The following is a 24,035-nucleotide window of genomic DNA, read 5'->3' as shown; positions in this document are numbered from 1 at the left end:
CCCCAAAGCCCCACCTCCTCACTGGGGCTTGTCCTGAGAGCCACGGCCAGGGGGGATCTCAGGAGCATAGCTGGGGCCTGGGACGGTTTTTTTCTGGTTTCAGCTCCATTCTGTCTCCTGCACCCACTCCCCGCCAACACTATCCCTCCTTTTGGGGCCCAGGGAATTGTGTGTCCTGTGCAAGAGAGGTAGTGAATCTGGGGGGTTCGCTGAGTGGCTTGTCTGGAAAGAATCTGTGTCGGGGGAAGGGAAGCCGAAAGGCTAAAACGGATCAATGAGCAAGAGAGACAGTTCAGGTTGTTCCATGAGCCAGTGTGGCATGAGCCACGTGGTAGGGCTGGGGTTGTGCCTGGCCTGGAGAAGATGAGGGTAACTAACACGCTGGTCCTGTTTCGTCCAACTCCAGAGGAACCAGTTATGGAGGGGTTACTTACTTATTTACTTTAAATCAAAATATGGGGGGAGGGGAAGCCCGACAAACCACAAATACCCAAACACTCCTGGGATTTCTAGGAATGACTAAAACAAAACAGTCTCATTTGACTGTCAAGAGAGAGGCCGGTGGTGGGGGAGGGGTGGGAGGAAGGGCGTGTCCCAGCCCCCCCTTGCTGCTCTGTGTCCATGAAAAGCCTCTTTTCCTGGGGCTCATTTTTTTTTTTTTTAAGATTCTATTTATTTATTTGACAGAGAGAGACACAGAGAGGGAACACAAGCAGGGGGAGTGAGGGAGGGAGGAGCAGGCTTCCCGCCGAGCAGGGAGCCTGACATGCGGCTTGATCCCAGGACCCAGGGATCGCGACCTGAGCCCAATGCAGACGCTTAACGACTGAGCCACCCAGACGCCCCAACCTGGGGCTCGTTTCTGAATCGTGTTCATTAACTTGGCCCTGCCACCTGGATCAAGTACTCATTTTCTTTTTTTTTTAAATACTCATTTTTTAACATAACAATACAGAGAGAGCAGTGATGAGCAATTTTTTAAAAGAAACAATAGCAACAAATTAAAACCCAAACACCCTCTTTCACTGAGGGGGCGTTGGGGCCTCCGTATTACCCAAGCACCAGGGGGAAGGCCACCACATTTGGAGCCCTAATCTTGGTGTCAGAAAGCTTGGGTTTCTATTCGTTGCCCCTTTCTAGCCGTGTGAGCTGAGAAAAGATTAAATTTCTCCTCTATTCTTTACAGTGGGAATTATATATAACTCTCACAGGGGTTAAAGGGATGAGAAAAACCTACAGCATAGGGCTGCCAGATAAAATACAGGACACCCAGTAAAATCAAAGCTCAGATAAGCAGTGAATACTTTTTCATACAGGCATGTCCAACTAGTGCAATTACTGGGTGTCCTGTGTTTTTGTTTGCTAAATCTGGCATTTGATAGATATTTCCTCACTTCCACTTCGGCATAAGCTCATCTAAAAAGGATTTTGGACACTGCCTGATTTATATGTGGCTAAGTTGTGGCTGAAGGATGGGGAGATAAGGAAAGATGACTGTAGCAAAATAGGCTGTTACCATGTTATTTCTACAAGGAAGAATAATAGAAAAATGGCATAAAAACACTGAGGGCAAGCATAATGTCCTGCTTGATCATTCATTTATTCTTTATGGAGCTCTTAAATAAATCATGTTTCGCCAAAATGATGCTTTTTTTTTTTTTTTTAAGAGAGAGATTGAGCGCACACAGCAGGGGGAGGAGCAGAGGGAGAGGGAGAAGCAAACTCCCCAGGCACCCCAAAAACGATGCATTTTTATTTAAAAATTAAAAATTATGTTCAGAGTGAGTTTTTTAAAATAACATGGAAAGGTGTTTATGGAATAGTTTTGAGTGAGAAAAGCAGGTTAAAAAATTGTAGCTACATTATGATCTTTACTACATTAAAATGCATTTAAAAATCTGAGAAGAGGGTGCCTGTGTGGCTCAGTCGGTTAAGCGTCTGCCTTCGGCTCAGGTCATGATCTCAGGGTCCTGGGATCAAGTCCCCACGTCGGGCTCCCTGCTCAGTGGAGAGTCTGCTTCTCCCTCTGCCTCTGCCCCTCCTCCTGCTCATGCTCTCTCTGTCTCTCTCCCTCTCTCTCTCAAATAAATAAATAAAAATCTTTAAATAAATAAATAAATAAAAATCTGAGAAGAAATACATGAAAATAAGTGGGAGTCACTGGATTTTTTTGTTCATCTTTGCATCATTAGTGTTTTCAGTATTGTCCAGACTTTCTATATAAACTTATTACTCTTAGAATTAATATTTAAATTTCTCTCTTAAGTTAAATTAGGTTTAGAGTTTATTGTTTTAAATTATAAATAAAATTCTACATGAAATAAGTGGCAGGAAACTTAACTTTAAACTCTTGATTATGGACAAAATGCAGAAGTTCAGATTATAACGAAAACCGTACAGTTGATTTTTTTTAAAGGTTTATTTATTTATTTTAGAGAGAGGAAGAACGTGCAAGTGGGGAGAGGCGGAGAGAGAGAGAATCTCAAGCAGACTCCCCACTGCACGGGGCGCCCAACATGGGGCTCAAACCCGTGACCCTGAGACCATGACCTGAGCCAAAATCAAGAGTCAGATGCCTGACCGACTGAATCACCCAAGCCCCCCCCCACAATTGATTTTTTAAAAAACCTTTGTTATGAAGCATAACACAAACAGGATAGGATACAAAACACAAATGTCTAACTGAAACACATTTTCTAAAAAGAGGGACCCAGGTAACCACCTAGGTCAAGACAGAACACTGTCAGCATCCTGGAAGCCACCTCGGGCAGCTTTTCACTTGCTCCCCCCTAGTGGTTTGTGTTATTTACTTCCTTTTCCTTTTGTTTCAGTTTTACCACCTAAATTGCATGCCTTAAAAAAAAAAATTATATATATATATAGTTTAGTTTGGCTTATTCCTGAACTTGGTATAAATGGAATCAAATGGTAAGTATTCTATTGGGCCTGGCTTCTTTCATTCAACTTGCTAAGATTCATTTGTGTTGCCCAGCATTGCGATCATTTATTCATGTTTGTTGCTTTGTTGGTATTTCAACGTAGACTGTACTACCACTGATTTATCCATTCTACTGTTGACGAACATGCGGGTCGATTTCCATTTGGCTTTGCAGCTTCTGTTGATATCCTTGTCTGTGTCTCTTGGTACACATGTGCTCCCTGGCTGATGTTCTGTGCCCTGACCTTACTTCGTGCGGAGATTTCTACCCATCTGTGACTATAAAAGGAAAACTGATAAAGACCCTGAGGTTTGGGAATCAGAAGCTGTAGATCTTGTTGTCATGGACTGGTTCCTACTCACGACAAATTCAGATTTTGAAGGACTGAAAACCCAGCAGTTTTCTTAAATGTCAGAGTACACCTGCTGTTATTTTAAATGCATTAGAAACTCTTTTACTTATTTGTGGAACATAAGGAACAGCATGGAGGACATTAGGGGAAGGAAGGGAAAATGAAGGGGGCAAATCGGAGGGGGAGACGAACCATGAGAGACGATGGACTCTGAGAAACAAACAGGGTTCTAGAGGGGAGGGGGGTGGGGAGATGGGTTAGCCCGGTGATGGGTATTAAAGAGGGCACGTACTGCATGGAGCACTGGGTGTTATACGAAAACAATGAATCATGGATCACTGCATCTAAAACTGGTGATGTATTGTATGGTGACTAACATAATAAAATAAAATTAAATTAAAAAAAAAAAGAAACTCTTTTAGATGGCAAGGATCAGTCTTAAAGGGCTTGCCCCCCTCAAGTGAATAGCATTTAAATGTGAAGATCTCCACATTTTGACTAACAAAAACATTTGCCAATATTCCAAATTAGACAATTTTGGTTTTAGCCAGAATCAGAAGTATTTTTTTGAGCCAGAAGAGATCTTAGAGACACTATCTGGTTGAGTCCCTTGGTTTTCTAAATCAGTAACTGAAACCTCCTTGGGGGCAAATATCTTCCCAATGTCACACTTAACTAGTTAGTATAGAACCAGGACTAGAATGAGGACTTCTTAGACGTTATTGAACTCCTCAAAATATTACGTGGGACTACCTTTCAATTGTGGAATGTGTTGAAGGCTGAGAATGTTATTCTGCCATTGTCACCATCATTATATCCAACTTATTCATACCCGCCCTGCACATGAGGGCATCTACTTGATTCTCCTGGCATCCCATTGTTACCACAGAGTATGGTAAGATCATACATGTTATATGGTACTGGTGTAGTGGTTACAGTTTGTAGTATTTTGATCCATAAGGCAATAGGTGGCGTTATATTGTTGAATTCTGGTAAGTAATAGCTCTGTATTCACCTAACCACATATTATGGGCTACAGAATGGAAGAGCACTAGAGATAACTCTTTGCAAGCCCTAATGCTGTGATTACCAAATGCCGGTCTGAGATCTGGCACTGGTTGGCCATGGTATTTTTCTTGATTAGTGGTAACATGAGGAAAAAAAAGGACAAAGTAAGGAGTTTTCCATAAAGTTAACTTTGTTCACTTTATAGAGACTACTTTCTATGCTGAGACTTGTCTTTCCTACTTTTGTGTGTGTGTTAAAATGTACTTTCTTTAATAGTGTATTTATGGTATTTATAGTTTGAAAATGTTTTTGAGGGCAATGCTTTTAACTGTTTTATTCGCTATTATGTACTCAGACCTAGCTTAGGGCCTGACATAGGAGACATAATGAATATTTAAATGAATGAGTAAAAGGTTTATATCCCTAGTTTGGTCACCAGTTTTTTTGGGTGGTGGGATTTTACGAATCCCTGAAATCTAGAAGTCTGATAAATTTCAGATTGTCACTCCTGAGGAATGCTACAAAACACCTAGTATGCTGGAGTGTCCCCAACCAAAATTCACATCTACTTGGTTCCTGAGAAGGTGAACATATTTGGAAATGGGGTCTTTGCAGATACGATCAAATTAAGATGAGATCATAATAGATTAGAATGGGCCCTGATCCAATTACTGGCATCCTTATAAGAAGAGGAGTTGGAACATGAGGTTACAGGGAAAAGGCCATGCAATGACAGATGCCAGGAAACAGAGATTGAAGGATGTACCTCCAAGTCAAGGAATGCTGCAACCACCAGAAGCTGGACGAGGCAAGAAAGGGTGTCCCCAGAGACTTCAAAGGGACCAGGATCCTGGGGACACCTTGATTTTGGACTTCCAGCCCCAGAACTGTGAGAGAATAAATTTCTGTTGTTTCAAGCCATCTGGTTCATAGTCCTTTGTTATGACAGCCCTAAGAAACCACTGCATCTAGGAGTCCAGACCAGTGGATGCCATGGGAAGTAGAGGGGACAAGGGTAAGATTTCTAGGAATTGACTCTGTCTCCTATAATCATTCGGTTTGGGGGCACAAAAAGAGAATACCCATGTTACTGCTGCTTTAGGGTATAATTAATGACCATAAATATAGGGGAATCGCTATCTGGAGACTACTTTTCTGTTTTTACTCTTGAAAGATTCAGGAGAAATGCTTTGGGATGATTTCGGAAGGATTTTTTTAGTTAGGAATCTTGGTGGAAAGAGATCTTAGGTACTTGGGACAGTAGTTTCTAAAAAGCTGAGTGTAAATCAGTTTTTTAAATTAATCTATTTTAAATGTATAAATATTATAAAGGCCCAGTGTTTAAGCAATTGTATGATGAATTCATATATAAGACAAAGAATATAGAATACTTTGGGAATAAACATTTATACCCTAGTGTGTAACAAATATATCTAGATTGCCATATTTCCCATTTGCCTAAAACAAGAACCTTCTGTATAAAAGAAAAGAGGAGGTCAGTTTTAAATGAAGAATTAAAAAGATCGGTAATGTTGTTTACAAGCTTCCTTGGGGCGGGTATTTTTGTCTATACTATTTCCTGGGGGTAAATGGTGCCTACACATAAATTTTCAGTAAGTATCTGTTGAATAAATGCCCCAGGTGATTTACATTGAATGAATGTCCCAGGTAATTTACATTGTTACTGGAAGAGGTGGGATTACAAGGTCTTTATTTCTTGGTCTAATACTTCATTGTGTGAGGTAATATCATACATCTGTTTATTTCTCTGAGGCAGGATGTGAGAAATAAGAAAAAGACAAAGAATCATGGGATTTAAAAGGGTGCACTAAAAATCTGAAAAGCTCTGAAGTGTATTTATAAAGTGGACTACCTAAAATGAGTGGCAATCTGAGCTCTGGAGAGAGTTCAAATGGTAAATTTTGTGAGGGAGGGGTAAAGATTCAAAGAGAACAGGAGGTATCTTCCTGCCAGTGAGAAGGGAACATACGAATTCAGTTTAGCCACCTGGGGCCCATTTAGTGCACTAGAGCAGTAATTTGCTAAATGGGTCCCTCGTAGTAAAAAAGAATGAGTAAATAGTAGGCAATTTAGGCATGGTAAACCACTAGTAGCTCAAGGGATGTAAGAATGTGAAACTATAATTAGATCCCATGTTCATAATGTGCTAACTAAATGTATTACATTGTATATTGCATCTTTCTGAGTTTATTTCTGGACACAGCTGAGCCCTTAGCAATTCGGACTGAAACCATCCCAGCTATCAATTCATGCTTCCATTAAAATTCCAACTGCTTATATTAGAAAAAAATTCCAACGATGGTTTCTTTTATCTCGGATCTGAGGATGCAAACAGGATTAACCTAGATGCAAAACACAGCAAGTCAGTTATAAATCACACAGCATAAAATAAACTGTGGCAGTAAATTGAAAATTATGTTCTCTTTTTCTATACTTAGCTGTGAAAATATTTTAACAAGTTGGCATCAGGGTTTGCAACTTTTACATCTGTTGTTTCTTTTCAGGATTATCTTTTAGCATTTTAAGATGTGATTCTTTGAAGAGTGTGGTTAGTCAGAAATGTGGTATTAGACTGTACATTTGGAACACTTTAAAGGGTAGGGGGCATTCATGAGTTACATGGTTTCAGGATACTGGCCTATTCCCTGCTCTACTTTTAGTAGAAGCTGCTATTTCATGGGTGTCTGGAAAACATTTGTTCTTTACTGGAATCCTTTTCTTATTCAGAGAAATGGTATAGTGTGGGTTGACTCAGATGGTCTGAATGACATTCCATGATACTAGCAAGTTCTAAGCACAAGTTTCATTGCCCTTATCAATGTCTGTTATTTCAACTGTGAGGTTCCAGTTGATCTAGTGGTAAGGGGACTGTATTCTTTATGAACTCTCCTTTTCTTTCTCTCTCTACTCTCACCTCCAAGTTTAGTGACTTTAATGAAAGTTTGGAGGTGGAACAAGGGATGGGTCACACTGTCCACCATTGTTCTTCTGCTCTTCCCTCAACTCTGATTTTTATTATTCTGGGTGCAATGGAATATATGGCACCTTTCAGATTATGGATGCTGTGCATGAAATAGTTCATCTACGTAGAAATTATATTCTACATTCTTCTTCTTCCCCACCCTGTCCCCAACACAGGATTTTTGTTTTGTTTTGTTTTTTAGGCTGGAATGTATTTCCTTTTTTCTTTATGCTGAGATAGATTAACATTAACACTATTCATTATGCCCCTCCTCCTCCCAATTCACTAATTCCTCATACCAAGTGGGGCAGGTGTGTATGATGACTCCCAGCCCCTCCTACCTCCAGTACTTTGGATACTAAATTCTCTGAGCTGTGTTTTTTCTCTTTTTTCCCTTGGAGGAGGTGTTTTGGTTATAAATACCTTCAAAGAGTAAACAAAATTCCTAGAGGATAAAAAGGCAGAGTTGGGGTGATTGTATAAAGCTGAATGGTGAGAACCAGAGCTAGATGAAGTACAGTACTACAATTTCTTAGAGAGGATGCAAATGGACATTAGGCCAATGGTAACAGTATTTATGATTAGCACAAACTTTCCCTGAGTTCCGTACATTAGCTAAAGAAATATCCCTTTAGAAGGCAGCTATATGGGGGCATGGGGGCTATAAGCTATAAGCCATATTTCTTACATAGCAAAAATTAAACAGGTTTGTAGGAAATCAGCTAAGGAACTAATGAATATAAAGAGGTGTAAACAGTCCATATTTTAGGATTGAAATTTAACATGCTCTTTGTTTTTTAATCTAAGAAAGGCTAAATTAAAATACCATTCTTTTCATTTCTAGAACGAATAGTTTGTATTAGGAGCTGTTCAAGGCAACATACAGATTAGTGTAGTTGAAATTTATCTTCAATATCATGACCTCTTTTCTGCCTCTTTGCTTTCTTTCAGAGACAGATCCTTCAGCAACTACCAGTTTCATTTGTTACAGAACATTTCATCCAAAATGAGTCTCTATTGTTTGACTTCCTAGAGAAGGTCAGTTCCCCTTGTTTTATTTTTGTTTCTTTTCATGGCACCTTGTATTTTCCCCTTTCTACATCCCTCTCACTTGTTGAATGTCTTTCTTCATAACCTATAAGCTCTATGAAGGCAAGGACAGTGTCTGATTTATTCAATTGCTTACCACAGTGACTGGTGTATAATATATTTATGATTATTTGTTAAATTCATTGACGTGACTGTCTTATCTCTTGGGAGAATTTGCATTCTCCCTAATTTAAAAAATGGACCTCTGTGCTGTTGATTGAATTGAAACGCAATAAAAATTAGTTTCATGAGGCCAAGGGGTAAGATTTCAAAAGAAAGATATAGAAAATCATTTTCAGGAATTTCAAGAATTAAGAGAAATATTTATTTTTATCCTGGTAGCATCCTCCATTCCTCTTCAATGGAATTGTGTGGATAACCTAAGCGTGACTTTCCTTGCCCTTATCAATTTATTTCAGTGACAAGTTCTCGCTGATCTTTTTTCTTTATTTAAGGTTTTTGTTATTGTGATTTTTAAAAAAATTTTTATTGTTATGTTAATCACCATACATTACATCATTAGTTCTTGATGTATTTAAGGTTTTTATTTTTAAGGAATCTCTACACTCAAGTGGGACTTGAACTCATGACCCCGGGATCAAGAGTCTCATGCTCCACTTATTGAAGCCAGCCAGGCACTCCTCATCTCTCTTTCTCTTCTTGGCACCCCCCACCCCCTTTCCAGGTTTAGTAACTTTATTGAGGTTAAGGCAGGCCCTGGATAGTAGCAGTTGACAGAATCTCTCATGTGGAAATCCAGATTTATAAAACAATCGGAGGAATGGTAATTCAATTAAAAAGGTTTACTAAATTCTTTTAAATAGCAAGCTATTCTAGTGTAGCCTACAGTATTGTTTAAACTGATAAGAAAGTACAACTTTTCAGACAACTAAACATTGTAGCGGCAAAAACCATTTTTTTTTCTTTAATGTTTAAAGAAAAAACAAGGTAAGACATAAGAGAGAATACACAGGACGAGCCAATCTCATATCCCACCACGTCTCCAGTCCATTATTTCTTCTACTTCAAACTACTTCCGTTATTAAGTTAATTCAAACTTTAAGGTCAATGGGAAAAAAACAAGACCCCAACACTTTGCCTTTTTCCTTCCCACATATAGTTGCGGGAGAGGATCGGCTCGGGATTGTACGATTTAACAAAAAGCGCTTTCAACAACTGTCCAAGTTAGAACTTCCAGACGCTGTCTTCCCTGGACTGGAAAAAGCGGGGAAAGTTGAGGTTGGCCACTTTCACGGCCAGTTATCCTGTGGTGCTCTGGGTGTGTTTTTGCATCTCATACCGAGGGTGGAAGTGAGAACCAAGGAACGGGGACCTTCATACCGCGCAGAGTTCCTCAAAGCCTTCACTTTAAATCAGGGAAAACGAAAGTCTTGTGGGGAACGGGAACGGGCGGGTTGGGCACAAGTTAAAGAACAAGAACATTCCCAGGTACAGAATTTAACAGCAGAGGGCACAATACCCACCGCCCATAGCCAGCGGCCGGCTGCAAGGAGGGGCATAAAGTAAGGAACTCTGGGGCTTGTGGTTCGCCATGTTTTCCTCGGGCATGTTTGTTCCCGCAATAGAACTGCAACTCCCAGCGTGCACCGCGCGCCTCCCTCTTCTCAGCCGGCCCCTCTCCCAAGGCCGGCGCAGGAACCTCCCGGGAAACTGCCCCCCCGCCCCGCCCTCGTACGCACGCGTCACGTTTGTTTACCCTGAAGCCCCGCCTCCCCTCCATCCTCCAGCTCTGTGCACTCCTCCCGGGAATGCCGTCATGCTAACGATGCATATTCATGAGGCCCTCGTGGAGCTCCCGCTCTGCCCGCCTCCCGCCTTCCCGCTCCAGGCGCGTGATTAATATTCAATGAGCCCGGCTACGCGGCTGGTTCGCCGCGGCGAGGTGGGGCGGGGGGGGGAGCGGGCGGGGCCTGCGCTCCAGAGCCCGCGACCCGGGCGGGGAGGGCATGTGTGGGGGGGGCGGTGGCGGCGAGGCAGGCGGGCGGGCGGGCGCGCGGGATGGAACACCGAGACACCGACGGAATGCTCCGAATTGCCACATAATCCCCTGGAACGGCCGCGCCGAACGCCATTGGCTTCTCCCTTCTCCCCGCGCTGCCGCCGCCGCCGTCTCCCACCTTCGCCTCACCGCCTCCCTCTCCTCCCGCTGCCTCCGGAGCTGGGGGGGAAGCGCGAAGCCCCACTGCAATGGAGCCCGCCGCCGCGGCTACGGCGCAGCGACTCCCAGAGACCAGCAGGGAGGACCGAGCTCAGGCTCCGGCGGCGGTGGCGGCGGCGGCTCTGGCGGCAGCGGCCGGGGGCGGCCGGAGCCTGGAGCCCGCGCTGACCCCGGCGGCCCCGACCGGCGGGGCGCGGGAAGAGGCCCCCGGCGAGGCGCAGCAGGCGCAGCTGCCGGGCCGGGCGGGAGGCACGGGTCGCCGGCGGCGGCGCGGGGCGCCCCAGCCCACCGCCGGTGGGGCTGCCCCGGTTCCCGGGGCCGGCAGCGGCGCCAACTCCCTCCTGCTGAGGAGAGGGCGGCTGAAAAGGAATCTGTCCGCGGCCGCCGCCGCCTCATCGTGCTCGTCCTCCTCGTCGTCGTCGTCGTCCTCGGCTGCTGCCGCCTCGCACTGCCCCGGCGCCGCCGGCCTCTCTGCCTCCTGTTCGGCCTCCGCGTCGCTGTGCACCCGGAGCCTGGACAGGAAGACGCTGCTCCTGAAGCACCGGCAGATGCTGCAGCTGCAGCCGTCGGACCGGGACTGGGTGAGGCACCAGCTCCAGCGGGGCTGCGTGCACGTCTTCGACCGCCACCTGGCCTCGACCTACCTGCGCCCGGTGCTCTGCACGCTGGACACCACGGCCGGCGAGGTGGCCGCACGCCTCCTGCAAGTGGGCCACAAAGGCAGCGGTGTGGTGAAGGTGCTAGGCAAGGGCCCGGGCCCCGCGACCGACACGGAGCGGCCCCCCGACGTCGGCCCCCGGCTCGCGCCTGCGGAACCCCGGGACTTGGGGCCGCCGCCCGGGAGGAGCGGGCTGGCCGCCGTCGGGGGCCCGCTGCGCGCACCTCCCGCGGACCTGCAGCTGCCGGGCGGCCCGGCCGAGTGGGCGCGCCGCGCCTCCCGCGCCAGCCCCGCGCCGTCACACTCCAGGCCGGGTGAGCCGGGCGCTCCGCAGCCCCTGGACGGCGCAGCCGCCGGCCCGGCCTCCGACACCGAGAGCTTCAGCCTGAGCCCCAGCGCCGAGAGCGTGTCGGACCGGCTGGACCCCTACAGCTGCGGCAGCGGCTCCTCTTCGTCGTCCGAGGAGCTCGAGGCTGACCCGGCCCCGGCTCCGGGCCAGCCCCGCCTGCCCGGCCGTTCCGCGCCATCCCGGCCCGGGGCGGGCGCCCGGCCGTCTTCCCCGACGGCCTCCCCGCCTCTGCTGCAGCCGAAAGACCCGAGGGGCGTTGACGGCCTGGGAGGGGCCGCCCTCGACCGGCCTCGGGAGGAAAAAGCGGCTGCAGCCGCGGCCCTTGGCCGCCCCCAGTCGACCCCGGGTGGGAACGGGGCGGCCCCGGAGAAAGCGCCTCCGCCGCCCACCCTGTACGTGCAGCTCCACGGAGAGACCACCCGGCGCCTGGAGGCAGACGAGAAGCCATTGCAGATCCAAAATGACTACCTCTTCCAACTGGGATTTGGGGAGTTGTGGAGGGTGCAGGAGGAAGGCATGGACTCGGAGATTGGCTGCCTCATCCGCTTCTATGCAGGTAAGGAATTCACCTGTATTGTGACGTGTGGGGTGTAAACACTTTAGGTCCCGAGGAATGAGTACAGTTGGCCGTCTGTCCAGACCAAGAGTACCTGTACGCCCTCGGGAGTCTTTGTTACTTCTTTACAGCTTTCACCTGTCCTCTGTGTAATACCCAGTGGAGCAATTTAAAAATCCGCGAGTTGCTGTCAGTCTTGAGGGCCCAGAGGTGGGGAAGCGCTGTTGGAAGAGGTGGCAGAGCCACCAGGAAATACGGGTAGCAGCTACTTCTGAAAGAGGCAGTAGTACTTTTAACACTCAACGACGGGACTTCCTTCAGGCCTCGCCTCGAGGGCATGTTGGGTTTGAGGCAGTTTGGGATTTCAGGTAAGCCATACTCGTGCACATCATACCGACAGCGGGAAATGACCAACAGACATGCTCCAGGCCACTCCTTGTGCATTTGTCCACAGTTGGCCATTCCTGCGTGACCCCCAGGAGCCCCTTTCTTGTCACCTGGGGCGCTCGTTCAGCTCTGTCATGCTCATTTGCCCACTGAGTCCTCGCTAACAGATAGGACCCTTCTTAGTGATACTTTTCTCCAGAGCTTTTTTTTTTTTTTTGCTTTATTTCAATTTCATTTGCAAGTTTGGTTCTTGCACCAAAGTGATGTCGCCTATTTCTTTTTTTTTTCTCATTAAACTTTTGTTTTAATGGGTCTCAAAATTCTGTGACAGATTTTTGGTGTCGCCTATTTCTTTTTCTCGTTTCTTACTTCCAGCCTCTATAACCCGGTCTGACCATTGCAATGTGACTTGAAATAGGGATCACAGTAAGACTTGAAGTGGTTACCATCGCTTGAGATGGGATCTAAAATCCTCCCCGTTCTTTTTCTCGGTTCTAGATGAGAACTTCTTTAATTTTTCTATTTTTGTCCAGCGTTTTGAGATAGGATTGATGTATTAGATCTAATTCTTGACCAGGAGTGACTAATGTTTCTCTCTTGATTAAAGACTTGGTGGGTACTAAATTAGGGAGTTATAGATCCTGGTTGTTATATTGGAGCCTTATATTTGTTTGCATCTTTTTCCTCCTCTGGTTTAAACAATTATGTTCTTAATAAGAAAAACAAAGCATAACAAAGTTATATTAGGAGAGTTAAATCTGGTGCTGATGGAAAAATAATCATACTTGTAACTTTATTAATCTGTTGCCATTCTTTCTAATTTAATGTTTTTGGTTCAACTTGTGTCTTAGTGGCAGCTTAGTCAGTTTGAATGAAGAAGTCTTTACTCCCACATTGAAATATGCAAGACCAGTAACATTCCTGGTGAGATGTTCTTTTAAGTTTCATTGAAGTTTTTCTATAATTCAAGTGGATTGCTGATGGATTTTTGCCTTATAAAGAAAATCATGTCATAATGCAATAGGATTTGCAGTATCTGAAGATAATATCTCAACTGGATGACATGGCTTTTACAAGTTTATGACCTAGAATATAGGTGGGTTTTTTTTTTTTAATTGTAGGAGCAGCAATATATCCTTTTCTCCTCGAACTCATGTATTTTGGAAAATACTGTTATTTTACAAAAGCATTAAATGGTAATCACACTTGGAATGAGAATATTAACGTGAGAATGATAAATGCTCTTATAACCAAACCAATTAAATTGAAATGTATATAAAGCGAAGGATATGTAAAGTACACAGTATTGAACAAATTTTATATAGAAAGAGCTCTGCATCTCTTGTTTTCCTTATGCTGATTACAGTAAATGTTCGTGGGAAAGGTTTTGGGTGTCCTAGTCATGAAATTTAAATATTTGATTCCCTTGATTGCCTCTTCAAGTGTGTCTAAAATATTTTAAGTGAGTGATGTACAGCGTTTTTTTTTGTTTTTAAAGCTTATCAATATAAAAGTGACAAATTTTCTTTCTGGTTGAATCTTAAATTTCTGGTGTGGTCATTTTACTCTTTTTGTTTTGCTTTTTATGAAAAGCCGTAATTATTATTTCTTTCTGAACTTGCTTCATCTCTGTATGAACAGCATAAATACATACATGCCTCTGTGTATACACTTGTAAAAATAACTAATAAAATGGATGTTACACACAGTATCCAATCTATTCTGGAATGTGAAGCCATTGTACAGGTGTCCTAGAAGGAAGATGCTTGATTGTTATAGAAATGGCTAGTTTATTTTGGTTTTTACACAGTGTTGAGCCTATTTTAAACCCAAGGTAGTATACAAAATGTCTGTTGATATTTATTTGCCATAGAACAAAATTCAGCATATAGTGAATCCATTTGAACTTTTGCAAGAAAGTTTAGTTATTAAGGAACAAAAGGGCCTTGTCCTTAAGGTGGTCTTACTTGTTATGGGAACACTGTGAGGACTTCACACAGTGAGGGTTTGTACCTGGCTGGAGGAGATTCCTAGAAATTCCCTCTGCGGAGGAATGTAGGATACCCAACGGGAGTGTTACATTTTGGTAGTAATTCTTTTCCTTAGGAAAAAGAATTAAAGTTTGTTTTAGAGGACACCCTTTAAGAGGGTATTGTGTATCACATTTGTTTTTATAATTTTACGTATAACTTAGTCTTATTGCTGCACATCTTTTTGTTTATATGTGTAGTTGGAGTTAAGGATAGATGAGGAAGTTGCCTTTGAAGCCATTTGAATACATTACTGTATTTAAATTGAGCTCATTATCTGCTGTCTAGTTATCTAGTCAGCTGCTTTTTTTTTTTTTGAGATGCTCTTGTCCAGCAGAGAACTTTCATTCTTTTGAAGGTCACCTTTCAATGGAATTTCAGTATTTATAACTTGACTCAAGTTATTATTAAAAGTCTTTGAGAGGCATTTGCAGTCTTTGAATATTTAAATACTTATTTGGGTAAAGGAAAATGAAAGTCTTTAATGAACTATAAGGTGTTGGATGAAAGGTGCTACCTAATTACAGAATTGTTAATGAAAACTTAGTTTGAAAATTGTTATTGTATCTATCAAGCATTCTTTTAGCTGATTTAAAAAGACAAAATGTAAGTGGCTTTATATGAAATTACTGGTTTTAAGTATTTTAAGTACATTAACATTTAATTTCCTTTTAAAATGAACCATCTTAAATTCTAGTTGGAAGAGAGTAATTTTAGGTTAAAAAGTTTAAAAATGTATGTTGCTTGACATAAGTAATGGAGTTCAAAAGATTAGTGAGCTTTGTGTTTTGGATTCCCTGGGCAGTCTGAGTCATTGACCAAGGGCAGTATTAAACTGTATGTTTTTTGACTCTTGCACCACCTTTTAGATTTAGTGGTCTAGCTAATTCAGTGCAAATTGTAATAGTGCGAAAGGATGTTGAGAGGATGGAGAGCACACCCACTGTGCCTAGTGAATCTTGGACAAGATATTTTTATGTGACTTCTTGGGATTGCTCAGGAGAACAATCTCCTAACCCCTCTCATATTTCTTCTCTTTTTCTCTTTTGGGAATGATCAAACCTTACATGGTTTCCTACTTGGAAACCGAGAAGGGGTGGTTCAGCATTAAGCTGTAATATTGACCAGCAGGCTCTTATTACTATAATTACAGCAGTATTGAATAACGTGGTATGAACATGTGACACCAGTGTGTGCTTGAACAGTCCTTTCAATTTTAAGAACAAAGGGTTTAACTCTATTTTTGTTTTATATTTACATTTTATATTTGTTTTTGATGTAAAGTGCATGCTGTCTTTTCCTTCATAACTGGTTTGAGAACATCTATTAATATGTTGGGTTTTATTATCTTCAAAAAATTTTAAAGGGCTTTCACATAAATTATCTCATTTGTCCTTTCAAAAACATTATTAGGGAGGAGTCGGTGTCAATCCTCTTTTCAGATGGAGAAACGTGCACAGAGAGGTTTGCCTCTTGCTTGTGGTTTTTCAGTCCTTGGCAGAGCTGAGAATAGAGAGCTGGGATGTTCTGTTTTGCAATTCATATCCCTTTCCATGAATCGATGCTGAATTTCATTTACACTTGATTTTTTCACTTGGTTAGAAGCATTCAGAAAATACGCTATTTTTGTTGGTAATGAGGTGATATTATCCTCCAGTCCAAAGTGGTACTCTTTGTGAAATGTTGATGGCCCTATTTTTTATCATGCTGCCTTTAAAAACCTAAAGTACCAAGCCTGGCAAATAAATAGACAATACAGAAAGAGTACTGAAGTGTTGTAAATATTCTGGTTGCAATAGTCATACTTGAATTTAAGTTGTTAGGGAATGAAGTTTACTTAATGACTTTTTTTTTTTTTGACCATGCCTCATTTGTTAAACTGTAAATCTTCATTGGGTATAGAGAATTAACACTTCATCTGAAAAGTGGATAACTATTCAGGGTGGAGGTGTGGCAATTCAGTTCCTTTAAAACATAGCCTTACTTGTAAAGTGTTGAAAATATACATCAGAAAAGTCTTGCTTAAATCTTTTATTTTAAAATAGAATTGTTGGTACTTTAGTGATAGTGCTTTATTGGTGTTACTATGCTATTGTTACAATTATTTTTATAATTCATACATTACAGAGAGCTAGAATTTCCCTGAATTTCATAGTTGTTTCTAAAATGTGTGTCTTTTGTGCTCAGTGAAATAATTGCAGGGAGAGGAAATGTGTAAGTTAGGTTTTAAAGTTTCTGGCTTCAGAGTTCTATCTTTTTGTTGCTATAAGATTTTTAAATCCACCACCTTAAATGATTGGTTATCCAGAGGTCATTATCATTTTTTAAAGTGTAAAGCGTTTTTGTTGTTTCTTATTCTTTCTTTTTAAAGCCCTGAATTTGATTTATTGGTAACATAACATTCATTGACATTCTTTATGATCCAAGCCTAGTGTAATACTTGGCATTTTAATTTAAACATTTGTTGAATTGAATTTGTGGAATTTTGTTCAGCAGCTGGTGGAGTATGCCCTGATTCTTCAGCCTTCCATCCTGTTTGGGTCTCCAGGGATGTGTTAAACACACATACACTCAGAGGCATTTCTCCCAGGGCAGGAGATTTTTAGATGTGCCACATACTACTAATACCTTCTGTTGCACGTGAGTGAAGCTCTGTGTGGATTTTGAGAGAGCAGTTCTCTCTCAAAGTTTTCTTAGAGTTAACAGGTGTTTTTTTTTCCCCTTCTTTTCAAAGGCATCTCTTACCTCAACTTTGAGATGAATTTAATGAGACTGCTGTCAAATGAGGCATCTTAGATTTAATGATTTTGTTATGTGCCAGGGTGGAACACAGTTCAGTCTATCTGGGCAGGAGAAGGGTTTAATTGTATTGTGAGAGTCAGGAGATCCTGAAGCCACTCAGTAGAAAAGCTTTTCCTTTAAAAATGCCTGACATTTTGAATAAGAGAAAGAAGTTATCAAAATGTCTGGGAAAATGAAGCCTTAAAAAAAAAAAAATTCCCACCTTCTAAAACCCACTCCACCCCTTTAATCCCAGGCATCTGGTGTGACACTGGTAATGAGGGGTTTTGAATCTGGCCTCACGTCCCTGTGCTTCTCGGGCAAGCCCTTTTTTTAATACTTACCTTCGGTTTTCTGAAGATAGTTTAATTAAAACCAAAAAAATTGACCACGTGGATTCTTTAGACATATTAGGTATTTATAACCTAAGTCTTTGTGACGGGTTGGGTTTTGATTTGTATGAAGCTTCAACTCTAGGCTTTGGGAGATTTTGATAAATTTTAAACTCAGAGATCTGGAAAGAATAGACTTTAATAGATATTCTAATTAAAAGACATTAGGATATTTGGTTAACTGTGAAATAGCAACTCTTCTAGGTTGCATAGTGTACCTTTGAATCAAGCATAATGACAGTTACTACATTACTGAAGTGTCATTATACTTTGATTTAGAGGTGGAATGGTTTTGTTATATATTTCGTATATAATATATGCCTGGAATACCTTTTAGTATGTTTAATGAAACAAAGCATAACCGTCCCAGAACGCCAAGTTCTTGCTGAAATAATTTTTTCCCTGTTATATTTTTATATTTGAGCATCTTACAATGCTTTAGTACATTGTAAGATGTATATAATGATAAAGTATCTTGTTCAGGTACAAGTCCAGGAGCTTCTGAGTTTGGAACCTAGAAGTTCTATTAGAAAAGGAGTGGAAAAGTCTATTCGTAGGTTGTACACGTTTTTATAAGTTTTTTTATAAGTTTCTAAATGTCAATATTTTAGCAAAAGACAAAAAAATTCAGAATTTTTGGCATATACTTTCCCAAATGAAGCTTGCTAAAATTAGTCTCATTTCCAGTTATATGAAGGCATTCAGTTGAAGACTGAACAAAACCTGAAATAATTTTGTTTTAGACCTTTTTAATAAGGAGAGAAAAATCTAATTAGAAATTTGAGGTTTGAGAGGATTTTAATTGGTTGATTATTCTTTTTAGTTTTTTTTCTTTTGCATTCTTTTCAAGCCGGAAGAGTTTTGTATTTGTTGCTGTCTATTTCTACTGGCTCCTGCATCTGGTGAAAAGAAGTTAGAGAATGAATCTTGTCATATAGCTGCCTTATATGTTAGAATATTTGGGCTTTTCAACTATGAGGCATGTTTTTAAATACAGTGAAAGTATGATCTCTACTTTTTTCCTTGCCTGTTCAATAATTATTTGGATTTTACAATCAGTTCACTCCTGACACGTGGTCCAAAGAGTGAAATTTTATGCATAGAACCAGTTTATTTTTTTACCTTGTCATTTATGAGAAATTTATTCCTACGGAATTCTGTCTTTGTTCCCATCCATATATTTTGAGAGCTTGTCTGGCTGTATCTTAGTCCTGTATGGGTGCTACCTTATGGTTTTTGAGTTTCTCTGATGTGTCCTGGGGTCAGGTGAGAGTAACCTTCGTTGGTGTTTTGTATGTTTGTTTGTTTTGTTTTTTAGAATAACTTTGGGGAAAAAATTACATGGTTTTATCTCACACTTTGAGGAAAAATGGTGTGTAGTTTAAGGAAATTAGTCTGAAAGCTGGGCAACTTGGCATGACTTTGGGTGTTCATTTTAATTTCTCCTGGGCATTGCTTTCCTGGTCAGTAAAGTGATGAGCTTGGAGTGGAATAAGTCTAAGATGCTTTCAACTCTTAACATTCTGGGGCTCCATTGGAGAACCTTTCCTCACCATTAGACAGACTAAAAGTTGTAATTGTTTTAAGTTTTGTAAGACCCGTCTATGGGTTTAAAAGAGTCAAATCCCCTGCATTTTCACAGGGAGAAAGGAATGGACTTGGCCCTCGTATACGCAAGATAGCCTGAGGTTGACAACCAGAGTAGATCAGCTTTTTGGTATAGATTCAGACTAATGACAGTATAGGTAATGTTTGATTCACCCTCTTCCAGCCAGCCCTACTTCTCAGTGTAGACCTCAGTGCGCTAGAGACGAATTTAAAGAAATATATCCTTTTTAAAGTTAAGAGGTTTTTCTTAAGTTGACGTATAAAGCAAGATCCTTTCAGAATTTAGTTTATCAAGTTTAATGGTAACTCTGTTGGAGGTATTCAAATATGCAAAACTTCCTAGTTCTTTAGTTTTAATTCTTGATGAGCTGTGTGCGTATCTCCTTGTGCCTAGAGTCTCGGGAGAAAAAGCACTTAAAGAAAATGAAATTTTTTTATTGTTAATTTGATTAAATGATAGAATTAAGGATCCCACAGAGATCCCAACATCTGTATTTTTATAGATGAGGAAAGCAAGCCTATAGAGGTTAAGTATCTGGTCTAAGATCATTGATCAAGTCAGTCTCCGAGTTAGGAGTAGCGCCCATGATTTGGATTATCTGTCCATTGTTCTTTTTTTCACCACACTGTGAACTTATAAACTTATCTTTGGATCCTCCTTATATTTCATATTCAGAAAGAAAGTTTAAAAAAAATGGAGTGTATGTCACACATTTGGTGGTGTCTCTGTGACTTCAAGATGTTTCCAGTTTCATTTCATTCTAATCAGTGCTTTTGGGAGGTTGCATATCACGGACAGTTGTAAGGAGGGGCTTCTGATGGAACAGTTGGGGATCTTAATTGCATAGAGGGAAACTAGATTTCATCAGTGATGTTACCCTTTGGGGGATTTAATGACAGAACTTTAAAGTTGACAGACGGCTGAGAGGAGTTGCAGTACTAGAAAATCAGAAAAACCAATGATGATTCATCTAGTACTTTGAACTTGAAATTGTTAGAATGGAAATGTTGTAAAAAGAAATCATTGACTTTTAAAAAATATTTGGGAGAAACATTTAAAAATAGATTTTGAAAAAAAAATTCTCTTTCAAACTCGTTTGTTAAAAAGATTCAGTATTCATTATATTCTTTATTTCAGTTTTTTTTTGAAGATGTCGTCTCATGATGAGATGCACGTAGCTTACGTACGCACACATGCACTGTTCTACTTTTGCGTAATATAAAAAAATAAACTGGCTTCAGTAATCTTTGGGCTTTTGTTGTTTGTTGGCTTTGGAAGTCTTTTATCTTGAAATCTGCTACTGTTTTGAATATCTCCTCTCTCTCCCTAAAAGAGAGGTAGAAGGAGGGAGAGAGAGAGAGAGAAAAAGAAATTTCTGCCCCTTTAGCAAAAAGGCAGTTTGTGAATATTTTTAGGGTTGTGAGAGAGATTCCCTTCTATATTAGGCTCTGTTTTAATTTAGTCATTTACCTTAAGCAAAAGTTTTAACTTTCCTTATAGGGAAGTTAATCTACTGAGTCAATTAATTCCTCAAAGATGACTGCTCATTTTTAATATGAGGAAGGGAACTTTTTAAAGTGCAGAAGTAGAAAAGGGTAAAAATACATTGTATCTGACATGCAGAATATGTACTCCAGATGCTGAAACAGGGGAGAAATTTCTCTTGATGGTCTCTTGGAGAGGTGGTATGGCTGGGGGCAGCTGACATTCAGTTGTATGTAATAAGGATCTCTCCTTATGGGAAGAAGTAAACACTGCTATAATTGAAGGACACTTGTTCTCTTATACACACCCCACACATGTGTTCTCCATTGAGTGTTAAAGCAGGATGTTAATGGGAGGTGGTAGTCCTATTTATGGATGGGACGGGAAGGAGTGGGGTGGGGTAAGTAGGCTTGGGAGAAAAAAATCTTGATTTAAAAAAAAATTGCAGTTCTTAATTATGTGGAGCATTTTTTTTCCACATCTTAATTGGTAACTTATTGTGAATGGCCTGTTCATATCTATTCATATCACTTGCTCATTTTTTGATATTTGGTTTTTCCTACTGGTTTATAGATTTGTTTTAGGGGTTTGTTTAGGGAAACTAGCTTTATTTTGCAAGTCACTAATATTTTCTTTATCCGTTACACATTTATGTCAAGACTCCCTATCCCAGGTTTAAAAAATGAAATTTCCTGTATTTTCCTGTGGTATCTTACAGTTGTTTTTTCTTTATGCTGAAAATTTTAATCTGTTGTTTAAGAAACATAGGAAGTAGGAAAGAACAAATTGTGTTAATACTTTTTATTGGATAATTGAGTTATTTCTTCACTGATATAAAATGCCAGTTTCCTTAGTTTGTCTTTTTTTTTTAACTGATAAGAGATTAAAATCTATGATATAGAATAATATAGGTTTAGTAGCTATTTTGAATTTGTTCAGGAAAATAGGGAGAAAGGGAAGGATCTTTATCTGCTTTCCACTACGTTTCTTTTTTGCTCCCTAATTTCTCAATAGCAGTCTGTGACCATTACTTTTAGGATGGCAACTCATGCACTTCTGGAATATGGATGTATTACCATTTTTTCCTGTGGATGCTTTGTCATCCTGAAGTAGCTAGGGTGGGCATGGGGTTAGCTGGAGTATAAAATGCTGATATATATATATATATGTATAGATACACACATATGTATATATATGTTGCATTAGGCATCATTTAGCTGCTTATTTATGCTGAAGAGATTCCTTTTTTCTCCTTCTAAAGAATTTTTGGGGACAACTCTGAAGGTCACCATGAAGCACACATGATTTATCTTTTGAATATAGAAAAATGAAGACTAACATGCCTATCAAGATCAGTAATAACTCTGCTAGTAGTGCTTTGAGGTTTTCTTAGTTGACCTGAGAAGGGGTTTCTGTGTGTAGCCATGAATTGAGATAAGAATATAATGCAAAATAACTCTGAGATAGCTGAAAATTGTGAAATGGGACCAGTGTGCTAATGGTACTGATGGTGCTTTAGTGCTATAGGTAAATGAACTCCCAGAAAAGATGAAGTAGTTTTAGTGGGGGGTTGGGAGGTATAGAGTCCGAGATGTCAAACCTAGAGAAGTCAGGTTAGAGCATCTGCCACCGTTGGTAGGCAGAACTAGTGACCAGTTGTTAATTATGTGACCACAAGACAAAAATTGTACTACTGTTGCATTTCATGGCCTTATTAGACCCTCTTTGGTAGAGAACTGGGATTCTCTTCTGTAGGCTTTTAGTTGTATTTGCCTAAGTTCCAAATTATCTTAGCTGGAATAGATTCTAGGCTTGAATCCATTAACACTTGGACAGGGAAAATCTCCAGACCCATTGCCCTAAAATACTAGAAGAAATAAAGATGCAGTTGCCAGACTTATTTAGGTGTTGACAAGTAACATTTCTTCCACAATGACAAACTAGATGGCATTTTTTTTTAATTTGAAGAAACAAGTGCAAAAACTCCCTATATATAATGTTCAAGAAATTGAGTAATATTTTGTTATTTAGCAAACATTTATATCACCCTTGCTGCATGCTAGGCGGTGTTTTAAGTGCTTTATATATATTAGCTAATTTGAGCCTCATAACAATCCTGTGAGATAGACCATATTATTACCCTAGTATTACAGATGGAGGGAGTGAGTTCCAGAGCAGTAGAGTAACTCATCTGGATTTGTACAGTTGGTACAGTGAGTAAGGCACAGACAGAACTCAGGTCCAGGCATCTGACACCACAGTCAACTAGTTAGTATCCACCTTCTTTTGCTGAATGTGGAGAACTTATCTCTAATAACCTTCTGGGGCCAGTTTGGGCATATCAGCATTTGGGAAGCATAGATTTTGAAGTAGTTAAGGCATGGACTTGAGTTCTCTATCTGCCACTGCCCCTGGAGCTCTATTTGCTTCTTTCCTTCTGGTTTTTTTTTTTTTTTTAAGATTTATTATTTTATTTTAAGATTTTCTTTATTTATTGGAGAAAGAGAGCAAGTGAATTCGAGCAGGGGCAGGGATGAGGAGGGGCAGAAGGAGAAGCAGACTCTCTGCTGAGCAGGGAACCCCATATGGAGCTCAGTCCCAGGACCCTGGGATCATGACCCGAGCCGAAGGCACACGCTTAATCGACTGAGCCACCCAGGCGCCGCAAGATTTATTTACTTATTTGAGAGAGAGAGAGAGGGAGGAGCAGACAGAGAGAATCCCAAGCTGACTCCCTGCCCAGCGCGGAGCCTGACTCTGGGTTCGAAATCACGACCCCAGCCGAAACCAGGAGTCAGACTGTCCACCAGCTGAGCCACCCAGGCACCCCTCCTTCTCTGTTGAAATAGTTCATGCTTTTGTGTTCTACAAGGTTGTTGAGAAGATCAAATGAAATGTGTGAAAGTGCCTGGCACAGTCGTACCGGTTGTTGTAAACCAAGCCCTGGGCTTAGGGTAGAAAGAGCATTCGTTGATGGAGGACCTGGACACCTAGACTTGACTGTGGGCTTCTTTACTTGATGTGAGACCTAGAATGAGCCTCTGAACCTCCTTAAGCCTCATGAGAGAGAGGGAAGGAGAGAAGTGATAAAATTATTCTGTCTCAAAGAACTTTGGGAGGTTCAGATTTGATGATATATGTGGAAATGCTTTGCAAACTGTGAGATGTTACACAAATGTAGTGTGGTTTTATTATTCTTAGCAACAGTAAATTGCCACAAATGTTAATTAGAGTTAAT

The 24,035-nt window shown here is 41.1% G+C and overlaps 1 protein-coding gene across 1 annotated transcript in view; it reads left to right on the top strand.

Moving 5' to 3' along the window:
* Positions 1-10,579: 10,579 nt before the first annotated feature.
* PHLPP1 (PH domain and leucine rich repeat protein phosphatase 1) overlaps positions 10,580-24,035 on the top strand; it is a 216,814-nt gene continuing 203,358 nt past the window's right edge. Inside the window, exon 1 of the mRNA XM_028102984.2 lies at positions 10,580-12,113. Coding sequence (XP_027958785.2) covers positions 10,580-12,113 — 1,534 coding nt within the window. The remainder of the gene's footprint in view (positions 12,114-24,035) is intronic.

The sequence above is a fragment of the Eumetopias jubatus genome, unplaced genomic scaffold (genome assembly GCF_037043125.1).
Source record: "Eumetopias jubatus isolate StellerSeaLion01/CBP00866 unplaced genomic scaffold, mEumJub1_p1.0 scaffold_16, whole genome shotgun sequence".
NCBI lineage: Eukaryota > Metazoa > Chordata > Mammalia > Carnivora > Otariidae > Eumetopias > Eumetopias jubatus.
This window is presented reverse-complemented; position numbering and strand designations above follow the sequence as displayed.